The 25,963-nt window shown below is 38.4% G+C and overlaps 1 protein-coding gene and 1 long non-coding RNA gene across 2 annotated transcripts in view; one reads left to right on the plus strand and one right to left on the minus strand.

Annotated features, from left to right (window-relative positions):
• st3gal1l3 (ST3 beta-galactoside alpha-2,3-sialyltransferase 1, like 3) overlaps positions 1 to 19,565 on the plus strand; it is a 70,818-nt gene extending 51,253 nt beyond the window's left edge. The window contains exons 6-7 of the mRNA XM_082186803.1: positions 1,923 to 2,042; positions 17,643 to 19,565. Coding sequence (XP_082042929.1) covers positions 1,923 to 2,042; positions 17,643 to 17,807 — 285 coding nt within the window. The 3' untranslated portion in view covers positions 17,808 to 19,565. The remainder of the gene's footprint in view (positions 1 to 1,922; positions 2,043 to 17,642) is intronic.
• LOC309511577 overlaps positions 1 to 25,963 on the minus strand; it is a 237,481-nt gene that overhangs the window by 201,616 nt on the left and 9,902 nt on the right. The gene's annotated exons all lie outside the window — the stretch shown is intronic.

Raw genomic sequence — 25,963 nt, forward strand, 5'->3', positions numbered from 1 at the left:
TTTAAATAAAAGCACCAGAAGGAAACCTGCATTTTCCCTTACCCTTTTCCTGATCTTACAGGATAAAAACATATAAGGATGATATGAAACATTCCATAAAAAATTTCAAGATTGTTACAGCTGACTATATTCACATTAATGTCCTTTCATTAAGAATGACACACTAATAATGGTCATGGTCCATCAAAATAAAACAGAAACTCAAACTGAATGTGATGATGGCAAAATAATATAATTGTTTTAAACTACGCCACCAAATATCATTTTACCCACATGAAACAATGTTATATTGAGAAACCAACATTACTTCTTGGTAATGTAACAACAAAGGCTACTCAAACAGCGGCTCTGGGGCTAGTAAATCAGCACATAGGAAGATGTAAAGTCGCACGTCAACTAAGCAGGTAGCTACCTGATACAACTATAAAATAGCAAGGTGACCAGTAAAACTACAGCAGACGACTGCCCCTGGCTAATAATAAATAAATAAAAACTTACTTTAAGATACTTCTTCAGGTTGGAGGTGGAGTCTTTGGACGCTGAAAGGAGGTTGGTTGTGACTTGTGACTGATCACGCAAACCGCACATTTTTTCGTTTTCATATTGGGGCTTCTGGAAAATGCATGGAGTTGCCTTAATTTATTTAGAGAGTGAGTGAATTTAGAGAGTGAATAAACTTGTGAAACAGAGAAGTATCGTCATGTAATCCATTGATTTCAACTATGTAACTGTATTCTAAATACCAACTATTTAAATTTTAACTGTAACGGAATTGTCAGGTTTGTGCAGGTTGCTGAAGACAAGGGAACAGAATTTCAATGCAGCTGGTTTATTCACAAACTCAGGTTACAGGAAAATACAGGAGAATACCAGGAACTCAGCAAAACACAACCATACAAAGACGAGAACCGACAAACTCTGAGGGAAAACACAGGGCTTAAATACACTGGGGCTAACAGGATAATTAACAAGGTGATTGACAGGACACAGGTGAAAGACATGACTAATTAGAACATAGGAGAAACTAAGTAACAGGACTAAACCAAAAGCACAAAAGACAGGGGAACACAGACAGAAAACATGACAGAACCCACTCCGTGACAGGAATACAGTTACTCATAATTTGTATTCTGAATACGTAACACCTACATGTATTCCGTTACTCCCCAACACTGGGCGTATGTTATGGACAACGAACACAGGTGCATTTTATTGATGGCATTTTGAAAGCACAGAGATACTGTGACGAGATCTTGAGGCCCATTGTTTTGCCATTCATCCACGACCATCACCTCACATTGCAGCATGATAATGCACGGCCCCATGTTGCAAGGATCTGTACACAATTCCTGGAAGCTGAAATCATCCCAATTCTTGCATGGCCAGCATAATCACCGGACATGCAACCCATTGAGCATGTTTGGGATGCTCTGGATCGGCGTATACGTCAGCGTGTTCCAGGTCCTGCCAATATCCAGCAACTTTGAACAGCCATTGAAGAGTGGACCAACATTCCACAGGCCACAATCAACAACCTGATCAACTCCATGCGAAGGAGATGTGTTGCACTGCGTGAGGCAAATGGTGGTCACACCAGATCACACCAGATACTGACTGATATCAGTCTCCCCCAAAGGAGAAGTGCTCACAAACACAGATTTAGAAAGATTTGTGAACAATATTTGAGAGAAATAGGCCTTTTGTGTACTTAGAAATAGTCTTAGATCTTTGAGTTCAGCTCATGAAAAATGGGGGCAAAAACAAAAGTGTTGCGTTTATAATTTTGTTCAGTGTATTTACCAACCAATAAAACAACCTATCAGGCATTCACTCTCAAGACATGTTTGAATATTATATTTGAATAACACATAAATATAATGATTGTCTAATTGTTCCGGTGTGAATTCTCTCTGTGGTCTCAGGTGATGATTCTCCATCCTGGTTTTCTGAAATATATTCAAGAGCGCTGGCTGCAGAAACATGGCAGATATCCATCCACTGGTTTTATTACACTTATATTTGCCTTGCACATCTGTGATCAGGTAAAACTCAAAGAATATAAAATTATAGAATATTAAACGAAAGCACCTTTCACACACAAATAATTGAGGTAGTGACAATAAGTCTGTGTGCAGTAAATTATACTCGCCATAGCTTGACAAAGCAACATTTAAAAGCTAAGTCTTAAAAGGTGTCTTAAAAATAAAGTGTAATAGATTCGCCATTTAGATTTAATATGAAACTGAACTATTATGTATAGTTTGAAAAACGTGTAATTTAGGCTGGTACATGACTTACAATGCATGATGTCAGCACTGTTCGTAATGCTGAGGCGGTCTAACCATTTTTTAAAGGGGTGGTATAATGCCCCTTTTCACAAGATGTAAAATAAGTCTCTGATGTCCCCAGAGTGTGTGTGTGAAGTTTTAGCTCAAAATAAAATAATATGTTAAAATTGTCCCTTGTGTGTGTCCCTTTAAATGCAAATGAGCTGCTGCTCCTGGCACAGAGGGTGGAGATTTAAGAGCTTGTGTGTGTGTGTGTGTGTGTGTGTGTGTGTGTGTGTGTGTGTGTGTGTGTGTGTGTGTGTGTGTGTGTGTGTGTGTGTGTGTGTGTGTGTGTGTGTGTGTGTGTGTGTGTGTGTGTGTGTGTGTGTGTGTTGCAGCTCCGATTACCTCACGTAGACAAGCACTAAAATGTCAGAAACTGTTATGCCTTTTAGCCTTTTATGTTTAAACTGGAGTCGGACAATGATGGAGAGACTACGGTTGCCGAGAGAGCTCAACGCGCAGCAACCGAAGAAAGTACATGCAATAGAAAAAACCCATGCAAATAGAAAAAAACACATGCAAATAGAAGAAAAAAAAACCCCATGCAAATAGAAAAAAAACACCCACAAATTAAGAAAACATCTTCATCAGTTTCACAACACACGTGTGCTCCAAATACTCACAACACAACCAAATACAGAAACGCGCTGCAAAAGTTCACAACACAACCAAATACAGAAATGCGCTGCAAATAACACAGACCACAACTGAAATGTTTCCAGGGAAACCAAATAAGTGACGAACCCAGCTGGGACGTGCTTACAGCTCAAAAGTCTACTTTATTTTATTTTATTTCTTTTAACTTTTTTGTTGTTGTTGTTGTTGTTGTTGTTGTTGTTGTTGTTGCAAAACATACAGAGATTAAATTTTTTATGACATACAACTTGTATACAATATACAAAATGTATTAACAATATGTTCAATGTCATCAGAATATAAATGAGAAAAGAACAATGAGCTGAAAAATAAAATAAATAAAAAAGATAGAGAAAAAGAACATGAGGGAAAGATATTAATCTATACATCAGTTACACTGTACAAATTTTTTCATATTAGGTTTAAATTTTCATAAAGAAAAGTTTCATAAGAAATGTTAAGTAATGTAGGGTCCAAAGTTTTAAAGTTGAGACACTCACACACAGATATATATATGCATATTTTAAAAGCTTTTTTGTAAAAAATACTATATTTATTTGCTGTTTCATTCTATTCTTTATCTATAAATAGAATGGACGGTTAACGCCAATATAGTTGCGTACACTTGAGTTTATTGAACAACCATAAACCCGCATGTGTGCTCAAAATGTAAACAACGGAAGTTCACAGGTGTTACACTTAATACAGTCTGTACTGCAACAACAACCATCCCAACATTTGCAACCGTTATGTTAAGAGCATTATATTTCTGTCGTAAGAACAGCTATTCAGCTGATGGACACCGTGCTTCGTTGTCATGGGAACATCCCAGGTGAAAATAATGAGGCAATTACGTTGTCTTTCGTTGCTCCCTTCATTAAGTGCGTTCCAAACGGCTACATAATGGCACACTAGTGCCCTGCTCACTCCAAAGTCCCACTTCAAGAGCTCTACAGTCTGCCCTTCGAAGGGAGCAGGGCATAGGGATGCTCACGAACAATAAGCACGTCCCAGCCGGGTTCGTCACATATTTGGTTCCCCTGGAAACATTTCCGTTGTGGTCTGTGCTATTTGGAGCACACGTGTGTTGTGAAACTGATGAAGATGTTTTCTTAATTTGCGGGTGTTTTTTTCTATTTGCATGTGTTTTCTTCAGTTGCTGCGCGTTGAGCTCTCTCTGCCACTGTAGAGACTCAAGAAGTGACAACATGTAGAATGCAACAGGACGTTTCTGAATGGTTAGTTGATGAATTTATGTTGCTGATGTGGAGTTAACTATCTTCAAGTCAATGATTAGCATATTCTGTCATGATATACAATCGCTTGTGTGGGAACTGTTGTAAGATGCATACAGTGACATGCCATTGCATTTGTGTTACGTACTGTATTGCATGTGAAAAGACAGATGCAACAGTTTGAGTATACTCACAAATGTGCTCTACTATAACAACTCTTCCTCTTCTCAACATGGACTGCGTGTTCCCGGGGGCGGGGTTTATGTAAATTTGAGGGTTAGTGATGTCACTAACCCGGGAGGAATGTCGTGTAGTTATGGTAGCACAAACAGGGCTACCATAATATGTGAGCAACAAGAATGGACATGTTTGCATTTTTGAGAGAATAATGTTTATGCATGGTTATTGAAAAAACTAAAAACTAAAGTTTCTGAAATAAGGCCACAAAACACATACTAAATATGTGTCAATAAGACTTTTGACTAATGGATGTTGTCGCCTAGAGTTTTTTCTTCAAAATGATGTGAAAATCACCCTGCCTTATCATTCACATAACACAATACATTGATTTAAATGTTGCAAAGAACTTTCTGTTTGGAAAGGCAATATTCGAGTGGGCGTCAACGATCCAATGACACCATCATGCATATTTAGTGGTTCGCACCTGAGGAGACAATGGGGCCCGCATACTTAATGAGCCATTCATTCAGGTGTGTCACCTATAGCCACAAGAAAGAATGCAAGAGCAACAGTTCTTGCATCTCAATTTTTAATTTATTTTTTTCACAAATTGTGCTTGCAAATTGTATAATATCCAAGGAAAACATGTCACTAATAAAAAAATTTGTCACTAATAAAACACAATAAAAATTATTTAAAGAAAAGGCTTATATTTACCTTTTAATAGTTTGTTTACATCTACCTTGTAAATATATTTTTTTTATTAAAAAGGTTACAATTACAACAACAATTCAAGTGTAATCTTTCTTTGTAAAAACTAAAGTATACATTTTATCATACATATTTCAAAGTTAAGGATTTGATTGATTATTTGATTATTTTTGACAAAACATACTATATTTAACATATGAGCAAAAATTGGCAAACAAAAGCTTATTTGAGGTGGCAGATATTTTACAGTAAATATTGTAACAACAATGCCTCTAGTTTAGGGAATTTATTAGCTCAAATGAGAGATAATATTCATAAGATATGAATATGCATATGTCGTTTACACAAATCGAATTATTCCAAAAAGGGAATAGGTCAGACCTCACGTATATCAATAATTTCCACGATTACTCGTAGAATTTACTGATATAAGTAGATAGAATTATATTTTAATTGGGGGGGAATTTAGATAGAGGTTAATTCTCATTTATCATACAACCATCCGTCCGGCAGATCGGATGCACGATTTCTGAACAGAAACCTATTGTCTCCAACACGACAAATAATTTTCCTGTGGCCACAAAGGAATGATTATTTTCGTGTCTTAGACAACTTAGATTGTTGGATAGTAAAATAAAGGGTAGAGCTGGGTAGGCGATCACACTTTCAGGGATTTCAGTAATGAAACAATATGAGACAGATTCAATTCACAAAGATTATAGGATTTTAATCAAACAACTAAGATTACAGGTACTATTTCAATCACGCAAGAGTAAATATGCATAACAAACAAATAATATAAACGATCGCAAATAAAACATAAAATAAAACAAATATATGAGAGGGAAAAAGAAAGTGAGAGAGTTTAAAGGAGAGAGTTTACAGGAGAGAGTTTGAATGAGAGAGTTTAAGGTGTGTGTGTAAGATGGTAGCGTGAAAAGGTAGGTGTGTGTGGTTTTTAAAGCACGTGCGTATGTTTTCCTAGGAACGCGTGCGTGTATGTGTGTGCGTGTTGGTTTGAGAGCACGTGTGGGTGTAAGGGTGTGTGTGTGAGGATAAGTGTGTGCGTAAAGAATGAATGAGAGAGTTTAAAGAAAGGCACAGACAGTTTACAACATTCCTTCACACCGAGACCCCAACAGTTTCTAGTAATTATTAGACAACTTAAACAGCATTTCTTTCAGATTGCGAATTTAAGAATGGAAGGTTTTTACTTTACTTGTCCTCGCTTATTTAGGCCTTCGTTTCGTGCGTCTGTGGTGTATAAAGGAGCCTGGAACACGTGGTCTGGTGCGTCGTCAAGGCGGAGCTCGTTGCGATGGTAACTCAGAGCGTTCAACTTAGCCGAAGATGATTTAGCCTTAAGTTGGTTTTCTTTGGTTTGTAAGAAATTATCAAACTGAGGTAAACTATCAAGAAAAGAAAGACTTAGAATAGAAAACGAAAATAAAAGCAAACGAAGGTTCCTTGGAAGAAGGAAGGAGGCGGGTCTCTCTCTCTCTCTGGCGAACTGCTACCAACAAGGAGAGATCTGGCGCCGTGTTTTGAAGTCGCTAACGTCACGCCTTCTTGCGTGCGTGACCCAATCGTCTGGGAGGACGATTGTGGCCACCTCCTTACGTTTTGCAAAGGTCCACGCCTTCTTCCGACTATGTATTAAACTAATAAATTCGGTTATAACCCTTGATAGCCCGGGATTAATGAAAGAAAGCATAATTTTATACATTGAGTTAAGGATTCAACACCGTTGGGTTCTTTGGAACAAAACAATACCGCGAATGATAATTTTTGTGAGCCAATAACACCCAGATACATGATTTCTCGTGATTATACGCACATCAAATTGGTTACATACAAATACAGTTTATATAGATAGTATTTTGGGTATGGAGACCACGGAACACTTCAAGAAATACATTTTAAACATTTAGAAAGATAACTTTGCACACATGTGGTCGGGTATGAGAGTGAGTCTCTGTGTGAGTGTGTGTGACCCAGGCTGAGAGTTCACAACTGCGCGCTGAACTTTTGTCCTCGAGCCGCGGGGTTGAGAAACTATGTGTGTGCGTTTTTAGAAAGGATGCAATTAACATGGTTTGGACATTTGTTCGGATAGAGTCTTGTTGTTCTGAAGTGTAAATTAGTGTCTAAGAGATCCCTAGGGGGTTATTTCGAGATTGCTCTATTGGTCAGCGGATGTTCGCCAAACAGTAAAACAGAGGGTTTTGTTGATTCAGCAGTAAGAGATCTGTGTCTTCAGATAGGTAGTCAATGAGTTACGCGTTGGTCTGCGCCATTTGGTCTGCACGTCCTGCGCGGCGAAGTTAAGACAATGGAGGTGTCTGTAAATGGGGATTCCAGTAAGTTGATTAGGTCCCAGACTAGAGAGGGGGGGTTTGATCACAGGGTAATCTCAGTAATTTAATCAATAGAGAGAGAGCTGGCAATCTGACCATCGTCTTTGCGCTACAATATGTATAATCTATCCAAAACTAATCAACGAAATGTTGTCTTTCATATGTCTGTAACATAGGTCTTTCGTTTTTATTATAAGAAATATAAATGATAATTTGCAGTTTAATACATTGCTTATACAAATACATTTTATTTCAACATATTTCAGTCGATTTTTACTCAGTATAGCAATACAGTTTGCTAAAAGCGAAACATTCATTCACACACAGAAACGCCTGACTGTAACGTTGTTTTTATGAAATATTAGGGCATATAAATGTTAATTTGCAGTTTAATACGTTGCTTATACAAATATAGCCTACATTTTATTTCAAGATATTTCAGTCGATTTTTACTCATCTCAGTATAGCAATACAGTTTTCTAAAACATCATCATTCATTCACACACAGAAATGCGATTTAAATTTAAACTGTCTTTTTGCGAGCTGTGGTAAACAGCGCGCATCTCTGCCGTTCATTCATTCACAAACAGAAACGCGATTCACTTGAGAAGGAAAAAAAACGTACTTCAGTAGGCTATTCCTCAGCTCAGTCGGATCCTTGCTCCTCGAAATACCCGCACTTCTGAGGTACATTTTCCATTATTATTATTCCTCACAGCGCTGCGAGACGGTGTAAACAAGTACAATGATATGATTAAACTTGTGTTTTCTCGAGCTGATATGGGGGCGTTCACAGGTTTGCGTGGATTGCCTCAGTAATTTGCGTTTGAATAGCGCGCGCTCTCCGTGGGCGGGGTCACATTAAAAATAATTAGATGAAATGAGAACAACTGACATCTCGCTCTTTTCTTACAGATTACATGAACTGAGAATATTTGTTTTTTATATAAATTACTTAATTTAAAAGAAGAAAATTCAAGCTTCATGCCTGTGTGTCTGTATGCCTGTTTGACTGAGTATTCGCTGAGTTATTGTTCATTTTCGGACGCGTTTCAGAATGGACTTCACTGACAGAGAGAAGGCAGAACTCGCTTCGTGTTTATTTTTCTTTATTTGGCAAAAAGCAAAACACTTTGTTTTTATTGTGAGTATACACAAAAATAATACACATTTAACAGAATCGATTGATGTATGAAACGTGTTTGTAATATCAAAGTCAACAGAGCAAAATGAATCTCTTTTGAACTGATAAAAAAAAAAGCGAGCTGGTATCGCCGGCGATACCGCTGACCCCAGGGGGTTAATATTCTATCTACACAGCATGATTGGACTGTCTGACTGGACAGAAAATCTGATGAGAAACTGAGGTGCAGAGCAAAATCGTTCATTTGTATTGGTGATGGAGAGAAACTGTGAATTTTACATTTATAACCTCAGTTAGCTTCTGTGCCTTGTCTTGTGTTAACGTTACTACCTGGAAGTTATCATCGTCTGTTAATTGGATTATCTCTGTTTATTTCCTGATTTCTATTAAAAACCACTTTACTGATCCTCAAGCCTGATCTTTCTGAATCCACACAAATCAGGCTGCTCAGGCCCTGCCCACGGCCGCTGACTGACAGTCCTGCATTACCATAGATTTATTTATTTATTTATTCATTTATTTGACATGGACATTGCAATTAAACATAGTACAAAACAAGTTTGTAACTAATGCTATGCAAAAAGAGTTTATAGCTATTGCTAATTTTCAACTCCAGTCCATGGTTGGGCCTTTACACTACAATCCACCCTCAGCGAGTTGTACGCTATCCGCCATTTTCTCTGCGCTCTAGCAGCTGTAGTGATAATGTCTCGTAAGCAATCCAGGTATTCTGTTGTTGGATGTAAGAGTGGACATAAGAGTCTTCATTTTCTCCCATCTTCCGAGCCACTGAGGACGCAGTGAAATATTTTTGAAGGTAATGCGCAAAATATACCTAAATTCGTTTATGTCTGCGCAGATCATTTCATTCCAGACTGCTCTGTGAACGAGGGTCAATACAAAGGGACAATACAAAACACAGGCTTAGGTAAAAAGGATGGATCAGTAACTACTGGTCACGGCAGTAATGAAAGGGAATAGCGCGCACTTTATTACAGTTCATATGAGTTGTTTTACGGATATAATGTTTACCAGTTTATTAAGCACCCCCCCCCCCCCCCCCCCCCCCGAAAAGGCATAAAGTCTGTATATATTTGTTTACTGTTAGTTGTAACAAGTGGTTTTGTGTTATTCGCTGTGTATGTTGATGATAATACAAGCGAGAAAGAGAGTTTATTGATAAGACTTTAATGCACACTTCTTGTATTGTGATTTATTCAACTCTTACAGTGATTTTCTGGAGTGAAAACGGTCGCCTCATCTTTTGTGTGATGTACAATAAACTTCATAAAACTGACTACCAATGTTTTGGCCACCATTTGGACAGGGTACACTACAACAGACTTGTAGTGGATAAAAGCAACGTGACAACATACACTCACCTAAAGGATTATTAGTAACACCTGTTCAATTTCTCATTAATGCAATTATCTAATCAACCAATCACATGGCAGTTGCTTCAATGCATTTAGGGGTGTGGTCCTGGTCAAGACAATCTCCTGAACTCCAAACTGAATGTCAGAATGGGAAAGAAAGGTGATTTAAGCAATTTTGAGCGTGGCATGGTTGTTGGTGCCAGACGGGCCGGTCTGAGTATTTCACAATCTGCTCAGTTACTGGGATTTTCACGCACAACCATTTCTAGGGTTTACAAAGAATGGTGTGAAAAGGGAAAAACATCCAGTATGCGGCAGTCCTGTGGGCGAAAATGCCTTGTTGATGCTAGAGGTCAGAGGAGAATGGGCCGACTGATTCAAGCTGATAGAAGAGCAACTTTGACTGAAATAACCACTCGTTACAACCGAGGTATGCAGCAAAGCATTTGTGAAGCCACAACACGCACAACCTTGAGGAAAAATGTTGCCTGGTCTGATGAGTCTCGATTTCTGTTGAGACATTCAGATGGTAGAGTCAGAATTTGGCGTACACAGAATGAGAACATGGATCCATCATGCCTTGTTACCACTGTGCAGGCTGGTGGTGGTGGTGTAATGGTGTGGGTGATGTTTTCTTGGCACACTTTAGGCCCCTTAGTGCCAATTGGGCATCGTTTAAATGCCACGGCCTACCTGAGCATTGTTTCTGACCATGTCCATCCCTTTATGACCACCATGTACCCATCCTCTGATGGCTACTTCCAGCAGGATAATGCACCATGTCACAAAGCTCGAATCATTTCAAATTGGTTTCTTGAACATGACAATGAGTTCACTGTACTAAAATGGCCCCCACAGTCACCAGATCTCAACCCAATAGAGCATCTTTGGGATGTGGTGGAACGGGAGCTTCGTGCCCTGGATGTGCATCCCACAAATCTCCATCAACTACAAGATGCTATCCTATCAATATGGGCCAACATTTCTAAAGAATGGTTTCAGCACCTTGTTGAATCAATGCCACGTAGAATTAAGGCAGTTCTGAAGGCGAAAGGGGGTCAAACACAGTATTAGTATGGTGTTCCTAATAATCCTTTAGGTGAGTGTATGTTATAACTGTGATTAAACTAAACTATACCTGTTCTATCTCTATGCAGCATATATTCTCTGGCTCTGTAGGAATCATTGCCCGACACCGGTTCGAACTGAACCGTTTCAGTACAGTATACTAGTATCAATACTAGTACAGTTTCTGACATTTCATTGTGTGAGATTGTCATGTTTTGTTGCCACCGGAGCACAAGCTTTTGAAGCTCCGCACACTTCTTGAATGGGGGCCAGGAGCAGCAGCTCATATGCATTTAAAGGGACACACACAAAAACGGCAGGTCTTTGCTCACCTCCAATAAAAGTGGAAATTTTAACATGCTATAAAAAATGATCTGTGGGGTATTTTGAGCTTCAACTTCACAACTTCTGGGGACATCAAAGACTTATTTTACATCTTGATAAAAGTAGCATAATAGGTGCCCTTTAATACATTTTAAAGTCTTATTTCTGTCTCTCACAGCTTTGCACTTGTCTGTCCACCGTGGAACAGCTTTCCTTGTCATTTTCCCTCTGCTTTTCAATATTGATTCTAATGTTGCCACAAGGATAGTAGCACAAACTTTCTCATTCAAGTTTTCAGTTTCTTGATTTGAATCAATTGCTGCCACTTAAACTATTCCCAATATGCTTTTTCAAATATCCATCTTCTTCTTCCTTGTATTGACATTCTATCTGTCTCAATATCCACTGTAGTGATCTGGGTAGTGAACACTCCCAGGGGCGTCGCACCCGTGGGGGATGTGGGTGTTTTAACACCCACACTTTTCCCGGTGAGAGGGTTCAACACCCGCACATTTTCTGCAGTTTTTCCGCAGTTTTGCACAAACGCATGACCAGTCGCTCCTCCGTTTCTCTGGCTGCTCTGTGTCAGCGCTCGTTGCGGCTGCCTCCTCTCCCCCTCCCTCTCAAACATGACACTGGCTTTGAGTGTGACCGGCTGATGATTGGCTGTTCTGCCTTAAGTCCCGTCTCTCTTGGTGATTTATTGGTCAGCTCGTGCTGAGGAGGCGGGAACTTATGGTTATGGTTATTTACATCTCCCTTTTCCAGGTACTTTGAATGAGTGTTTATGCTTTCGAGTTTTTTGAATAAGCTTGATATGTTTTTGGGAAGATGTTCTGTTTATTTTTTGTTGACATGTCGAGTGTTTTTGGATATAGGCTATATTTCGTTTACTAATGCTTATTGGGATATTGTTCAGCAGCTAGCTGGTTGTTGTTGTTGGTTGCATATATACAAGTATCTTCTGCTCACCAAGGCTGCATTTATTTGATTAAAAATACAAAAAAAAACCCAGTAATATTGTGAAATATTATTCTAATGTAAATCATCTGTTTTCTATGTGAATATATAGTAAAGTGTATTTTATTCCTGTGATCAAAGCATAAAAGCAATTTTCAGCATCATTACTCCAGTCTTCAGTGTCACATGATCCTTCACAAATCATTCTAATATGATGATTTGATGATCAAGAAACATTTATGATTATTATCGGTGTTGAAAACAGTTTTTTACATTTTTATTTCATGATGCTATGATGAATAGAACGTTTAAAAGAATTTCTGAAATTAAAAATCTAAAGCTTTTGTAACATTAAACACTACCGTTCAAAGGTTTGGGGTCAGTAAGAATTTTAATTTTATTTTGAAAAAAAAAAAAAAAAAAAAAATCAATACTTTTATTCATCAAGGATGAGTTAAACTGATCAAAAGTTACAGTAAAGACATTTATAATGTTAGAAAATATTTATATTTTAAATAAATGCTGTTCTTTTGAACTTTCTATTCATCAAAAAAAAAAAAAAAAAAACATTGTACACAACAGTTTTCAACATTGAAAATAATAATGAATGTTTTTTGATCATCAAATCATCATATTAGAATGATTTCTGAAGGATCATGTGACACTAAAGACTGAAGTAATGATGCTGAAAATTCAGCTTTGATCACAGGAATAAATTACAGTTTAAAATATATTAAAATAGAAAACAGTCATTTTAAATTGTCATAATATTTCACAATATTACTGTTTGTTTTTTTCTATTATTGTTTTTTTTATCAAATAAATGCAGCCTTGGTGAGCAGAAGAGACTTCTTTTAAAAACTTTTAAAAATCTTACCGATCTAAAACTTTTGACCAGTAGTGTACATATATTAGCCTACTTATATATTAAAGATTATTAAAGTATTTCTGATTCTGATTCTTTAGCAAGTCTGCTGATGTGTATTTTCACAACAGAGTTTTGACTTATTTTTTCTAGTATCACTCATTTAAACGGGAAGCTTTTTATATCTTGTTTGTTATACCTTTTGTACCTGTCATTGTATTCATCGTTTTTATTGTTAATAAACAAACCACATCCATCCCCCGCACTTTTGAAAAGCTTGCTACGCCCCTGAACACTCCCAATGGTAGACTCTTCTCATATATCCAATTACACTTTCCAGCCAGAGTGTTAGACACTATAGTGTCAAATCCAACACAGATTCCATTCCCGTATTAACCTATATCCTTGTTCCACACCCATCATTCAAACAAACTAGCTTATTTTCCTCTAATAGAGCCTCTACTACTTTCCATTAGCATTTTATGTACCTCCCTCCCCAAATTGTATTATGTGCATTTAAGTACCCGCACCATATTACTCTGAGGTGCATTGCATCTTCAGCTTTTCGCTTCGGAGCCGAGCATTTCATGTATGCTCCTGTCTGCAAGCAGTGTCTTCTGAACGAGCAAGCTCTTCAAGGAGAACCTCTCAATTTCATTGGTGTTGGTGTCATGGCACGGTGAAAAGCTGTTTTTACAGCTGGTTTTGTGCATTGTTTTAGAGCGCTAAAAGGCTGTTATCACAACTAATAAGAGTTGCGCCTTCAACGAGAGTGAGTGGACACTACAGGCTGCAATTCCCTGTCAGTGTTGCCGCAATCTTTTCCCCTGTGTGCTTCAGCACTGAGAGAGCGAGTCTCCTAAAAGAGCTTACATGGGTGTGAGTTGCGTCTTTCTAAAGATGACATTCCACCCATGTGTTTCTGGATGCAGTCGTTTCTTATCCTCACTGACGGCCACAATCACGGTCTCACATGCCTGGGCAAATGTGTTGAGGCTGTGTTCGTGGGTGGTTCATGTTTTCGTATGGGAACATGACCACGTCATCACACGCCAGTCGCGACTCTATGCTCTGGAAATGAGGGTGATGCTGAGCTTCTCACTGTAATGGTGTGTGCTTATGCTGACTCAGACAGTGTCACAGTGGTACCCAAATTCAAAAAAAAAAAAAAAATCTCTGGATCCGAAGAGGGCCCGGAGAGCAGTGCGAGGAGAGAATCCTCACAACTCTCATTCGCCTCTTCTATTGCCAGCGGGCAGCAATGCGTAGTTCAAGAACGCAACCAAGCCTTCTCCTGCGCCCCCTGCCCTGTGGGGGCAGACTGGGTGCCATATGTGCGACCCTGCAGGGATCCCATATGTGGATTCTTACACGGCTGCTCATAAACGAAAGCCCATGTCTTTCCCTTGGGCTAAGTCACCCCAGTATTTCATATGCAGTAAAACCTTCGGGTTAGTCCATATGTATATCTCCACATAACTCCTTCAGGGAAGAACGTGGCTTCCGTAGCGTGCTCCTTCCTAACGGAAAGGGCACACTTTCCCAGTGTTATCCAATAGTATCACCGTATAGGTTACCACGGAACAACAGTGACAGACACTCTCTGTGTAAGCCCTCTCCTATCATCCTTCCAGGCAAGAAGGGGCAGGAGGCTTTCACAGGGCACTGGAAGGGGGCAGCATCTGTGGCGATTTGGTAGGGATTCCTATTTGTCGGTCATGATGTACGTCGAGAGTGACCGACTGATAGGGAACGTCTCGTTTACGTATGGTAACCCTCGTTCCCTGAAGGAGGGAACGGAGACGTACGTTCCGTCACCACAACTCCTGTACCCTGCTGCGCGGCAGGGTCAACTGCTTGGCTCCTCAGCAAAAACCTGAAGATGCAATGCACCTGCTGCTCATTATGTACCCTCTCTGCGAGGCAGAGCAGTTGTTGCAAATCATTGCATGCCAATGTTCATTGGCTCGTTTAGTTACACTCGAAGTACATTGGCTCTCTGGCGAGATTCCTATTCGTCGGTCACGACGTACGTATCCGTTCCCTCCTTCAGGGAAGGAGGTTTACCATACCTAACCGAGACATTTCCGTAGTTTCCAAAATGCCACTTTATTTTCACTTTTTTCTATATATTTTTGATGACTGTGGTTGCTCATACCAACTTATTAACTTTATTGTATTAACAAATATGAAGGAACTCAGTGGTACTCAACTCTATAGTTCTGGAATACCCCCAGCACTGCACAAGATGTCTTTCTAATCAAACACACTTGATTCAACCTATTAGTTAGTTAGTAAAGACTCCAAGACCTCAGATGGGTGTGTCAGATGAGAGAGACATCAAATATGTGTAGTGTTGGGGGTACTCCAGGACAAGGGTTGGGAATCAGTGTATTAACCAGTTTGGGACTACTATTTAATAGCCTTACCTTGTACTGTTATTCATCAGACTTAATGATATTCTTAAAATGTATGTATATGTTAAGTAAAGAGGGACGGAACTTCCTTTTGGGTAATTAATATGCTTGGTTCAAATTCCTAAAAATTTGGGTCGCGGCTTCATGTACATGGGAACATGTGGGTCCATGGCCAAACCAGTTGAGAACTTTTTTAGATCATGCAGGACCCAAGGAGAAGACATGCAGGCGCTCTATATTCTGACATCCCACTGCACGTGTCCTTCATCTTTGGTTAAACTAATGTTCCCCCTTTTTTCAGTTTCAATTACATTTTTAGTTCAAATAAAAATACAGTGCATAGTTCAGAAACAGTACCTTGCGTTAATGTGTAGGGCTAGCACCACCTAGCATCCAATCAGTGCTAATACCGGTATCATCGGTTTATTGCGGTAAGTCTATCTAAAACAAAGTCAATTCAAGTCAAGTCAAGTTTATTTGTATAGCGCTTTTCACAATACAGATTGTATCAAAGCAGCTTCACAGTATTAAATTAAAATAATACAACAAAGTTTGTTTCAAGAGGAATTTATTGATTGATAAAATTAAATTAAATATCCCCAAAATATCCCCAACTGAGCAAGCCAAAGGCAACAGTGGCAAGGAACCGAAAAACTCCATCAAGTGACCTAATGGTGTCCTAAAACTCCATCAGGTGACCTAATGGAGAAAAAAAACCTTGGGAGAACCCAGGCTCAGTCGGGGGCCAGTTCTCCTCTGGCATTTATGAGCTAGAGGGCGGATTGTAGTTTGAACTGTAGGATTATATGAATGCCTGGCTGAAGAGATGCGACTTTAATCTAGTTTTAAACTGGGAGAGCGAGTCTGAGCAACGAACAGTATCAGGAAGACTATTCCAGAGTTTTGGAGACAAATGTGAAAATGCTCTCCCTCCTTTGGTGGTTCTGGATATCCTAGGTATGACCAAAAGCCTTGAATTTAGTGATCTTAAAGAGCGCGATGGATTATAGGGCGATAGAAGATCCGTTAAATAGACTGGAGCTAAGCCGTTTAGGGCTTTATAAGTCAGTAGCAATACCTTGTAATTAATACGGAACTTTATAGGTAACCAATGCAGTGATGATAAAATCGGTGTTATACTATCATATTTTCTTTATCTCGTAAGAACTCTAGCGGCGGCATTTTGGACTAACTGTAGCTTGTTTATTGAGGATGCAGGACAACCAGCTAATAAAGCATTACAGTAATCCAGTCTCGAGGTCATGAATGCATGAACTAACTTTTCTGCATCAGAAACTGATAGCATATTACGTAGCTTAGCAATGTTTCTAGGGTGGAAAAAGGCTGTTTTTGTAACATATGAAATTGAAATGATTTTCAAAAGACAGGTTGCAATCGAGTATAACACCCAGGTCTTTTACTGTAGAGGATAAAGTAACAGGACATCCTATGATGTTAAAGTTGTATTGTGCGAGGTTTTGTGGGCGGTTTTTTGAACCGATAAGTATTACCTCTGTCTTGTCTGGATTTAATAAAAGAAAATTACGCGTCATCCAATCTTTTATATCTTTAACACACTCTGTCAATTTGGAAAATGTAGCGTTTTCATCCGGCCGTGATGAAATATATATTTGAGTGTCATCAGCATAACAATGGAAACTAATTCCATGTTTCCTTATAATATTTCCAAGTGGCATCATATATATGGAAAATAACAGAGGGCCTAATACAGATCCCTGCGGCACTCCATAGTTTACTGGAGTTATGATCGATTTTTCTCCATTTAAATAGACAAAATGGTAGCGGTCAGATAGGTATGATTTGAACCAGCTTAGTGCTTGTCCTTGAACGTTAAATGACAGTCCAGCTATGGGATTGTGTCAAAGGTTGAACCTCTGACACTCTTACAAAGGGTTCCAAATGTAAATGTCCACTTTATATTCACAAATATATATGAATACTAATGAGGTCACATTGTTGTTGAAGGCACACATTATTTGGTTGCCACTTATTTATATGATTATTTTTTTCTTTTCCAGGTGAGTGTATTTGGGTTTGGAGCAGATGAAAATGGAAACTGGCATCATTACTTTGAACAAAATAAGCATCATCGTAACGCTGGCAATCATGGTGGAAGCTATGAATATCGTATTGCACTTAAGCTTCATGAGAAAAAAGGAATACGGTTGTATAAAGGATGGTGACATTGCAGTAAATTTCACATTTAAGTATTCTTTAATATTATGCATGGTCAAGACATTTTTTTAAGGTCATCATGAACAAAACAAAGGCTATGTACAGGCAGCATGCTCAGTACTCAGTACCACCTAAAACATATGTTGTTTTTCTCAAATAAATATACAAACACATCCAGAGTCATATTCTAACATAAGAATTGCTCTCATTACCAGATGGCATACATGCAATTCTGAGTAGTTAAGGAACAGATATGTAACAGCTATTATTACCAATGGAGGGAAAGATTATGAGGAATATGTGTTATGTTATAGTGTGTCTTTGTTAAATGAGATGGGTATGAAGATTAGAACATGATCTGCTGTTAACTTTTTTGTGAATTATTTGGACCATTAAATGCCATCAAGTAAGTGTATGAGGCATTTGTCACATTACTGGGTTTTCAATTGAATGTTGGATGTATGGGTGCCTGTCTATTAGTGCGAACCAGCTGAGGAATACATAGAAGTAAAAAATGGCTGGTAGTAGAAGAAGGACAATCTTACTTTTCTAAAGGAGGGATCCAAATGTCTGTACTGTGGCAATTACATAATGTGAATTAACATGGTATAATCCATTATACTACTGAAATATTTGGTTCTGACTTAGTGAAAGAGAAAACCCAATCACAGTAAGCAGTCATTTTCTTTATACTTACAGTACAATTTATAGAACATTTATTACAGGAGCTACCACTCTTGCCACATCCACAACTTGTTATTAAACATCATTACCCATTTACATACAGGCTTAATGTATTTAAACCACTCTTTGTCAGCCTTATCTTGCTAAAGTCTTGTATCTGCAACTGTATGTGCTGATCTCTTCTTGCTTTTCTTTGGTCTCTACCATTTGTTTGCGGTTTCTGGACGTCCCTATAGTGGGGAAAATAATTATTTGATCCCCTGTTGATTTTGTAAGTTTGCCCACTTACAAAGAAATGAAGGCTCTATAATTTTTATGGGAGGTTTATTTTAATGGATAGAGACAATATCAACCAAAAAATCCAGAAAAAAACATTATATAAAGGTTATAAATTGATTTGCATTTCAGTAAGTGAAATAAGTATTTGATCCCCAAGCAAAACATGCCTTAGTACTTGGTGGAGAAACCTTTGTTGGCAAGCACAGAGGTAAGACATTTCTTGTAGTTGGTCACCAGGTTTGTACACATCTCAGGAGGGATTTTGATCCACTCCTCTTTACAGATACTGTCAAAATCCTTAAGGTTTCTTGGCTGTCGCTTGGCAACTCAAAGTTTCAGCTCCCTCCACAGATTTTCTACAGGATTAAGGTATGGCTAGGCCACTCCATGACCTTAATGTGCAGTCGTCCTGTACCCTTACAAGAGAAACAGCCCAAAAGCATTTTGTTTCCACCTCCGTGCTTGACCGTAGGGATGGTGTTCATGGGGTCATAGTCAGCATTTCTCTCCCTCCAAACACGGCGATTTGAGTTGATACCAAAGAGCTCAATGTTGGTCTCTGAATCATAAGATGTTTATTGGCAAACTTCAGACAGGCCTGTACATGTGCCTTCTTGAGCAGGGTTCGTTCTCTAAATCACATTTATGCACATTTGAAAAATTATCGTAAGATCAAATGTAGGACGGTTTCTACGCAACATTTTATAAATGAGGCCCCCCTGACAGACAGCTTCCACAACCAATAAAAATAAATTTCTTCACACCCATCACTCCAACCTGCAAATTCCCACACTTGTATGACTCAGATACTTGACTCAGAGACTCAGATATCAAAATTCTAGTTTATTCTGAATTGTTGCCTTTTTCCTCAATTTTATGTTTTCTATTTATTTATTTAACCATTTGACATCCATGTGACATATTTGTTAGGTGTTGCATCATAAGATACATTTTTGGATTGGAGATACAATTGGATTTTATTTATTTATTTTCATTAGAAAAGCAAGACATAACCCAACACATACCAATATAACCAACATAATACACACAGGAAATAAAATGGTGCTGTATATGAAAAGGGTCAACATCAAGACTATGGGCCCTATTTTAACGATCTGAAACGCAAGTGTCAAGCGCAAAGCGCAAGTAACTTTGTGGGCGGGTCTCGGCGCTGTTGCTATTTTCCCGGCGGGATAAATGACTCTTGCGCCAGGCGTAAATCTAAAATGGGTTGGTCTGAAGTAGCTTCATTATTCATAGGTGTGGTTTGGGCGTAACGTGAAATAAACCAATCAGAGCGTCATCTCACATTCCCTTTAAGAGCAGACGCGCTTTTTCCATAGCGGATTGCTATTGTAATGGCGGATTTGCCAGACGCGCGCCAGGAGCGGTTCACAGCCAAGGAGAGCAACGCTCTCGTCACGGCCGTAAAAGAGAGAAGTTACATTGAAATGGAGAAACCCACCCAAATTAACTTCGGTTAAACAGGCGTATGATAATTTGGGTAAATGTGTAAGCTAGATGTATGCTTTTATAATAAATTGTCTATCTATCTATCTATCTATCTATCTATCTATCTATCTATCTATCTATCGATCGTAATAATGTATGATTTGCAAAAATGAAAACGGCTGCTTCTGTGTAGATGAGAGAATCAAAGTGTATGCGCATTGTGCACACGCTACATTGATTATGGCCAAGCATGCGCCCTTAAAATAGCATAACATGCGCAACGCGCCACTGACTTTAAACTATTTTTTCCTGGTTAGTGGCGCAATTGTTTTCTAAACCATCAAAATAGCATGAAGGAACGTTTGCGCCGGAACACGCCTCCTTTTTTGCGCTGAACCGCCCAGGGAGCGCAAGTTCATTCCCTAGTTTAGCGACGTGCTTCTTTGGAGGGAAAAGTGCGCTTTGCGCGGGTGCAAAATAGGAATGATACATGCGTCAGTGTACAAAGTCAATTGCGCTGGGTGCAAGATAGGGCCCTATAAATGAATAGTCTCTATAAATGAGCAATAAATGGTTAAGGCAGAATGGATTTAGTTTCATAGCTAAATACCAATATGTACGAGGCTATTTGCATTCTAAAACAATTTAAATTTTTTTCTTTAGTAAAATGTAATAAAATTTAGTAATTGTAAATTTAGTGCCTGTAAATGGAAAAAAGTCCTTAAAGTCCAATGTAGCTTCAAACTCATTGCCACCAGCTTATCTACAGCATCAACCCTGCCTTCTACCTCGTAACAATAAAAATTAAAATCGTCGCAGGGGACGTGGAAAGAGAGGCGGAGTTCGGGTCAGGCTTCGAGCTTACCTGGATTCAATCTCCGTGTGCGATCTGGACCATCCCTGTGGCGGGCTTCCAGCGGAGTTTGTTGGCTACAAGTGGCGGCGATCGTTGGCATGTTGTTATCGGTGGCTTCGGCCTACTGCGGATATGTCTGACTCTGGGTGCCTGCTTCTTCGCTACCGGAGTGTGAGGCTTTCTGAGCGCGGCTGCGTGCTCCGGAATCTCCGCCCACTTAGTCGGGCTTCACAGGAGACTGGACCGTGCTTGATTCGCATGGTACTGGTCAACACCAGATCAGTCACGAGTAAGACTTTTATCCTTAGTGACTATTTTACGACTAATGCTCTTGACTTTTTTCTGCTGACCGAGACCTGGCTGAAACCAGGGGAGAGTGGTGCTTTCACGGAGCTCCTCCCCCCTGGCTGCTCTTTTTTCAATACCCCGCGAGCTTCAGGTAGAGGTGGTGGATTGGCTTCTCTCTTTAAGGACGATTACAGATGCAGATTACTACCTGCTTACTGTTATGCTAGTTTTGAGCTACTAGCATAACTTTAGGTAGCATAACCTACCAACTGTACTTTAGATATTGTCCCTGCCTGGATGCTCAAGGAGGTTTTTAGTACTCTTGGGTCGAGTTTGCTTATGTTTTTAAATTTTTGTCTCAGTTCTGGCTCTGTCCCGGATGCTTTTAAACATGCCGTGGTTAGACCCCTGCTTAAAAAACCCAATCTCGATCCTAATGTGTTGTCTAATTTTAGACCAGTTTCACATCTGTCCTTTCTTTCGAAGGTGTTGGAAAAAGTTGTTTTTAATCAGTTACAAGCTTTTCTACAACAGAACTCAGTGTTTGAGAAATTTCAATCTGGTTTTAGATCACGTCATAGCACTGAGTCGGCACTGCTAAGGGTTCACAATGATATAGCCTTGTCTGTAGATTCAGGGGATCTTACTGTATTAGTGCTTCTGGATTTAACAGCAGCATTTGATACAGTGGACCATTCAATCCTTCTCGCACGCCTTGAGCACTGTGTAGACATTCAAGGATCTGCACTGAAATGGTTTAGCTCCTATTTGACAAATAGGAGTTTCTCTGTCACAATGGGTGATTTCTCCTCATCGTCTGCTCCCCTCTATTGCGGTGTGCCCCAGGGTTCAATTCTTGGCCCCACCCTGTTTTCTTTGTATATGTTGCCACTGGGGGCTATAATAAACGAGCATAATCTGTCATTTCATTGTTATGCAGATGATTTGCAAATTTAGCTGCCTATGAAATCAAATGATAGTATTGCATTAAACCGTTTGCAAAATTGCATTGATCATATTAAGTTGTGGCTTTCTCTGAATTTTCTTAAGTTGAACGAAGATAAAACTGAATGTATTGTCTTCAATACAAAATGCATGTCAATTAATCCAGCTTTAAGTTTGGGAGCTTTGACTTCGTGCGCCAAGCAAACTGTTAGGAATTTGGGAGTGACTTTCGATTGCGGCATGAAATTTGATAAACAGATTAGCAATGTGGTTAAAATGAGCTTTTTCCAACTTCGTCTTTTGACTAAAGTTAAGCCTTTTCTTAACCCCCTGAGGTCGGCTGTATCGCCGGCGATACCAGCTCGCTTTTTTTTTATCAGTGTAAAACAAACTCATAAATACTCTGTTGACTTTGATTTTAGGAGTTTCATACATCAATCGATTCTGTTAAATGTGTATTATTTTTGTGTATACTCACAATAAAAACAAAGTGTTGTGCTTTTTGCCAAATAAAGAAAAATAAACACGAAGCGAGTTCTGCCTTCTCTCTGCCAGTGAAGTCCATTCTGAAACGCGTCCGAAAATGAACAATAACTCAGCGAATACTCAGTCAAACAGGCATACAGACACACAGGCATGAAGCTTGAATTCTCTTCTTTTAAATGAAATAATTTATATAAAAAACAAATATTTTCATCTTGTGAAATCTGTATTAAAAGAGAGCGATTCCAGTCGAGCTCATCTCAGCTCATTACGTTTTAATCTGCCCCGCCCACGGAGAGCGCGCGCTATTCAAACGCAAATGACTGAGACGATCCCATACAAACTGTGAACGCCCACATATCAGCTCGAGAAAACACATCAAGTTTATTCAGATCATTACTTGTTTACACCGTCTCGCAGCGCTGTGAGGAATAATAATAATGGAAAACTTACCTCAGAAGTGCTGGTATTTCGAGGAGCAACGGATGGAATACTGTAGTAAGTTTTTTTTCATTCTCAAGTAAATCGCGTTTCTGTGTGAATGAATGAACGCAGAGATGCGCTGTTTACCACAACTCGCAAAAAGACGGTTTAAATTTGAATTGCGTTTATGTGTGTGAATGAATGATCTGCTTTTAGCAAACTATTTTGTACTGAGTAAAAATCGACTGAAATATGTTGAAATAAAATGTATTTGTATAAGCAACGTATTAAACTGCAAATTAACATTTATATTCCTTATAATAAAAACGAAAGACCTATGTTACAGACAAATGAAAGACAACATTTCGTTGATTAGTTTTGGATAGATTACACATTTTTACTGTAAAATATCTGCCACCTCAAATAAGCTTTTGTTTGCCAATTTTTGCTAATATGTTAAATATAGTATGTTTTGTCAATGTAGGCTATATTCGAAGTAATGAATCCTTAACTTTGAAATATGTATGATAAAATGAATAGGCCTACTTTAGTTTTTACAAAGAAAGATTACCCTTCAATTGTTGTTGTAATTGTAACCTTTTTAATAAAAAATATATATTTACAAGGTAGATGTAAACAAATTTTAAAAGGTAAATATAAGCCTTTTCTTTAAATAATTTTTATTGTGTTTTATTATTGACAAATTTGGGGAGAGGATACATATTCCAAAACTGAAAATACAGTATGAGAATTAACTGCACAATTACTAGACATGTTTTCCTTGGATATTATACAATTTGCAAGCACAATTTGTGAAAAAAAAAAAAAAATATATATATATATATATATATATATATATATATATATTGCTCTTGCATTCTTTCTTGTGGCTATAGGTGACACACCTGAATGAATGGCTCATTAAGTATGCGGGCCCCATTGTCTCCTCAGGTGTGAACCACTACATATGCATGATGCTGTTGAATGGTTGACGCCCCTTGCGCATATTGCCTTTACAAACAAAAAGTGTTTTACAAGATTTAAATCAATGTATTGTGTTATGTGAATGATAAGGGCAGGATGATTTTCACATCATTTGGAAGAAAAAACTCTAGGCAATGACATCCATTAGTCAAAAGTCTTATTGTCACATATTTAGTATGTGTTTTGTGGCCTTATTTCAGAAACTTTAGTTTTTAGTTTTTTCAATAACCATGCATAATTATTCTCTCAAAAATACAAACATGTACATGCATGTTGCTCACATATTATGGTAGCCCTGTTTGTGCTAAATAGAGTGTAACCCTCTGAGGTCTGAGCTGTTTTCTGGGCTCTGGAGGTGTTCTGACATGCTCTGACATTTGTGTTTTTTTCTGTTACTAGTGACATTTTCATGGCTAAAGTCTAATTACACTGTATTCAGCACAAACTCTGCTACAATAATATATCAGCAGCATGTATGTAAAAGTTTGTAGTTTTGAGATAATGACATTTATGCGTGGTTTGTGAAAATACAAAAAAAAATTCTCACTGAAATAAGGCCATGAAACCCATACTGATTATTTCTTCACAAGACTTTTGAAAATTGTATGACATAGCCTAGAATATTTGCTCCAAAACTATGTGAAAATCACCCTGACTGCTCATTCAGATAAGACAATATATTGATTTAAAATTTCTAAGACGTGTTTTGTGTGACAAAGCCATATGCGAAGAGGTGTGATCATCTCATGAATATGTAAGCTTTTTACACCTGAGAAAGACAAAGACACTCCCCTAACTGCCCTATTAGGAGCGATCAGGCCCTGTCATTCAGAGCAACCTTGCACAAAGAATGAGGAGATTTAAAAAAGAATGGCTTTTAGATTGTTTGGATTTATTTACAACACAACACATTCCAAAAATACAAATGACAAAAGAGCACATTGAAAACAATGATCCAAAGACAGAGACCTTTGTGCCATTCCTAAAAACATACCTTTCATTTCCAAGGTGTTTGAGTTTCACTTTACCATGTTCATGTACAGAGACTCATGTGAATGTTGAAGTCAGCAGGACTCAGTTGCATCTGGTCCCTGAAAGAAAAAAAAAAAGAAAAAACTGTGAACATACTGATATCAAGAGAAACTATAGGGCTGCACGATTTTGGGAATAGATTTTAGATTTTTCTGGTTAAAATTTCTTTTTAAAATTCACAGAATACACACACACACACGTTTCCAACAATATAAAATGAACACCAGGTTTGCTGTGCCTTGTAGGCATAGGCTACGCAGTGCTGCATAAAATAATAATAACAATAAATTAAATCTTCCAAAAGATTTCAAGAACAACTACGCTAGAGAAAAATATACTTCAAATGTTTCCATTCGTTATGATGATATGAAATGAGATAATAGTAAAAACATAAAGCCTAATGTTTGGTGCATTTTTCCTTTCAAACGCAATCGCGCTCCAAAATATGATACTGTACATTCAAACGCACAGCGCGCTCCAAAATATGATACATTCAAACGCCATCGCGCTCCAAAATATTAAACATTATGGTTATACATATCTATGTTTGAGCAGATATCCACAAACAGTATTTAACAGTAAACACGGGTCTAAATAGTATAATATTCACCATATATCTAGCAACAGTTCAACTGCAATGTGAAGTTTATGCAACAATACCATAAACTAATAAGTAAGAATTTCTTACCTTACATCTTTCTTGTCTTCAAATCGCGTTCTTCTTCTTCTGAGGTAAAT

The sequence above is a fragment of the Leuciscus leuciscus genome (genome assembly GCF_965113295.1).
Source record: "Leuciscus leuciscus genome assembly, chromosome: 12".
NCBI lineage: Eukaryota > Metazoa > Chordata > Actinopteri > Cypriniformes > Leuciscidae > Leuciscus > Leuciscus leuciscus.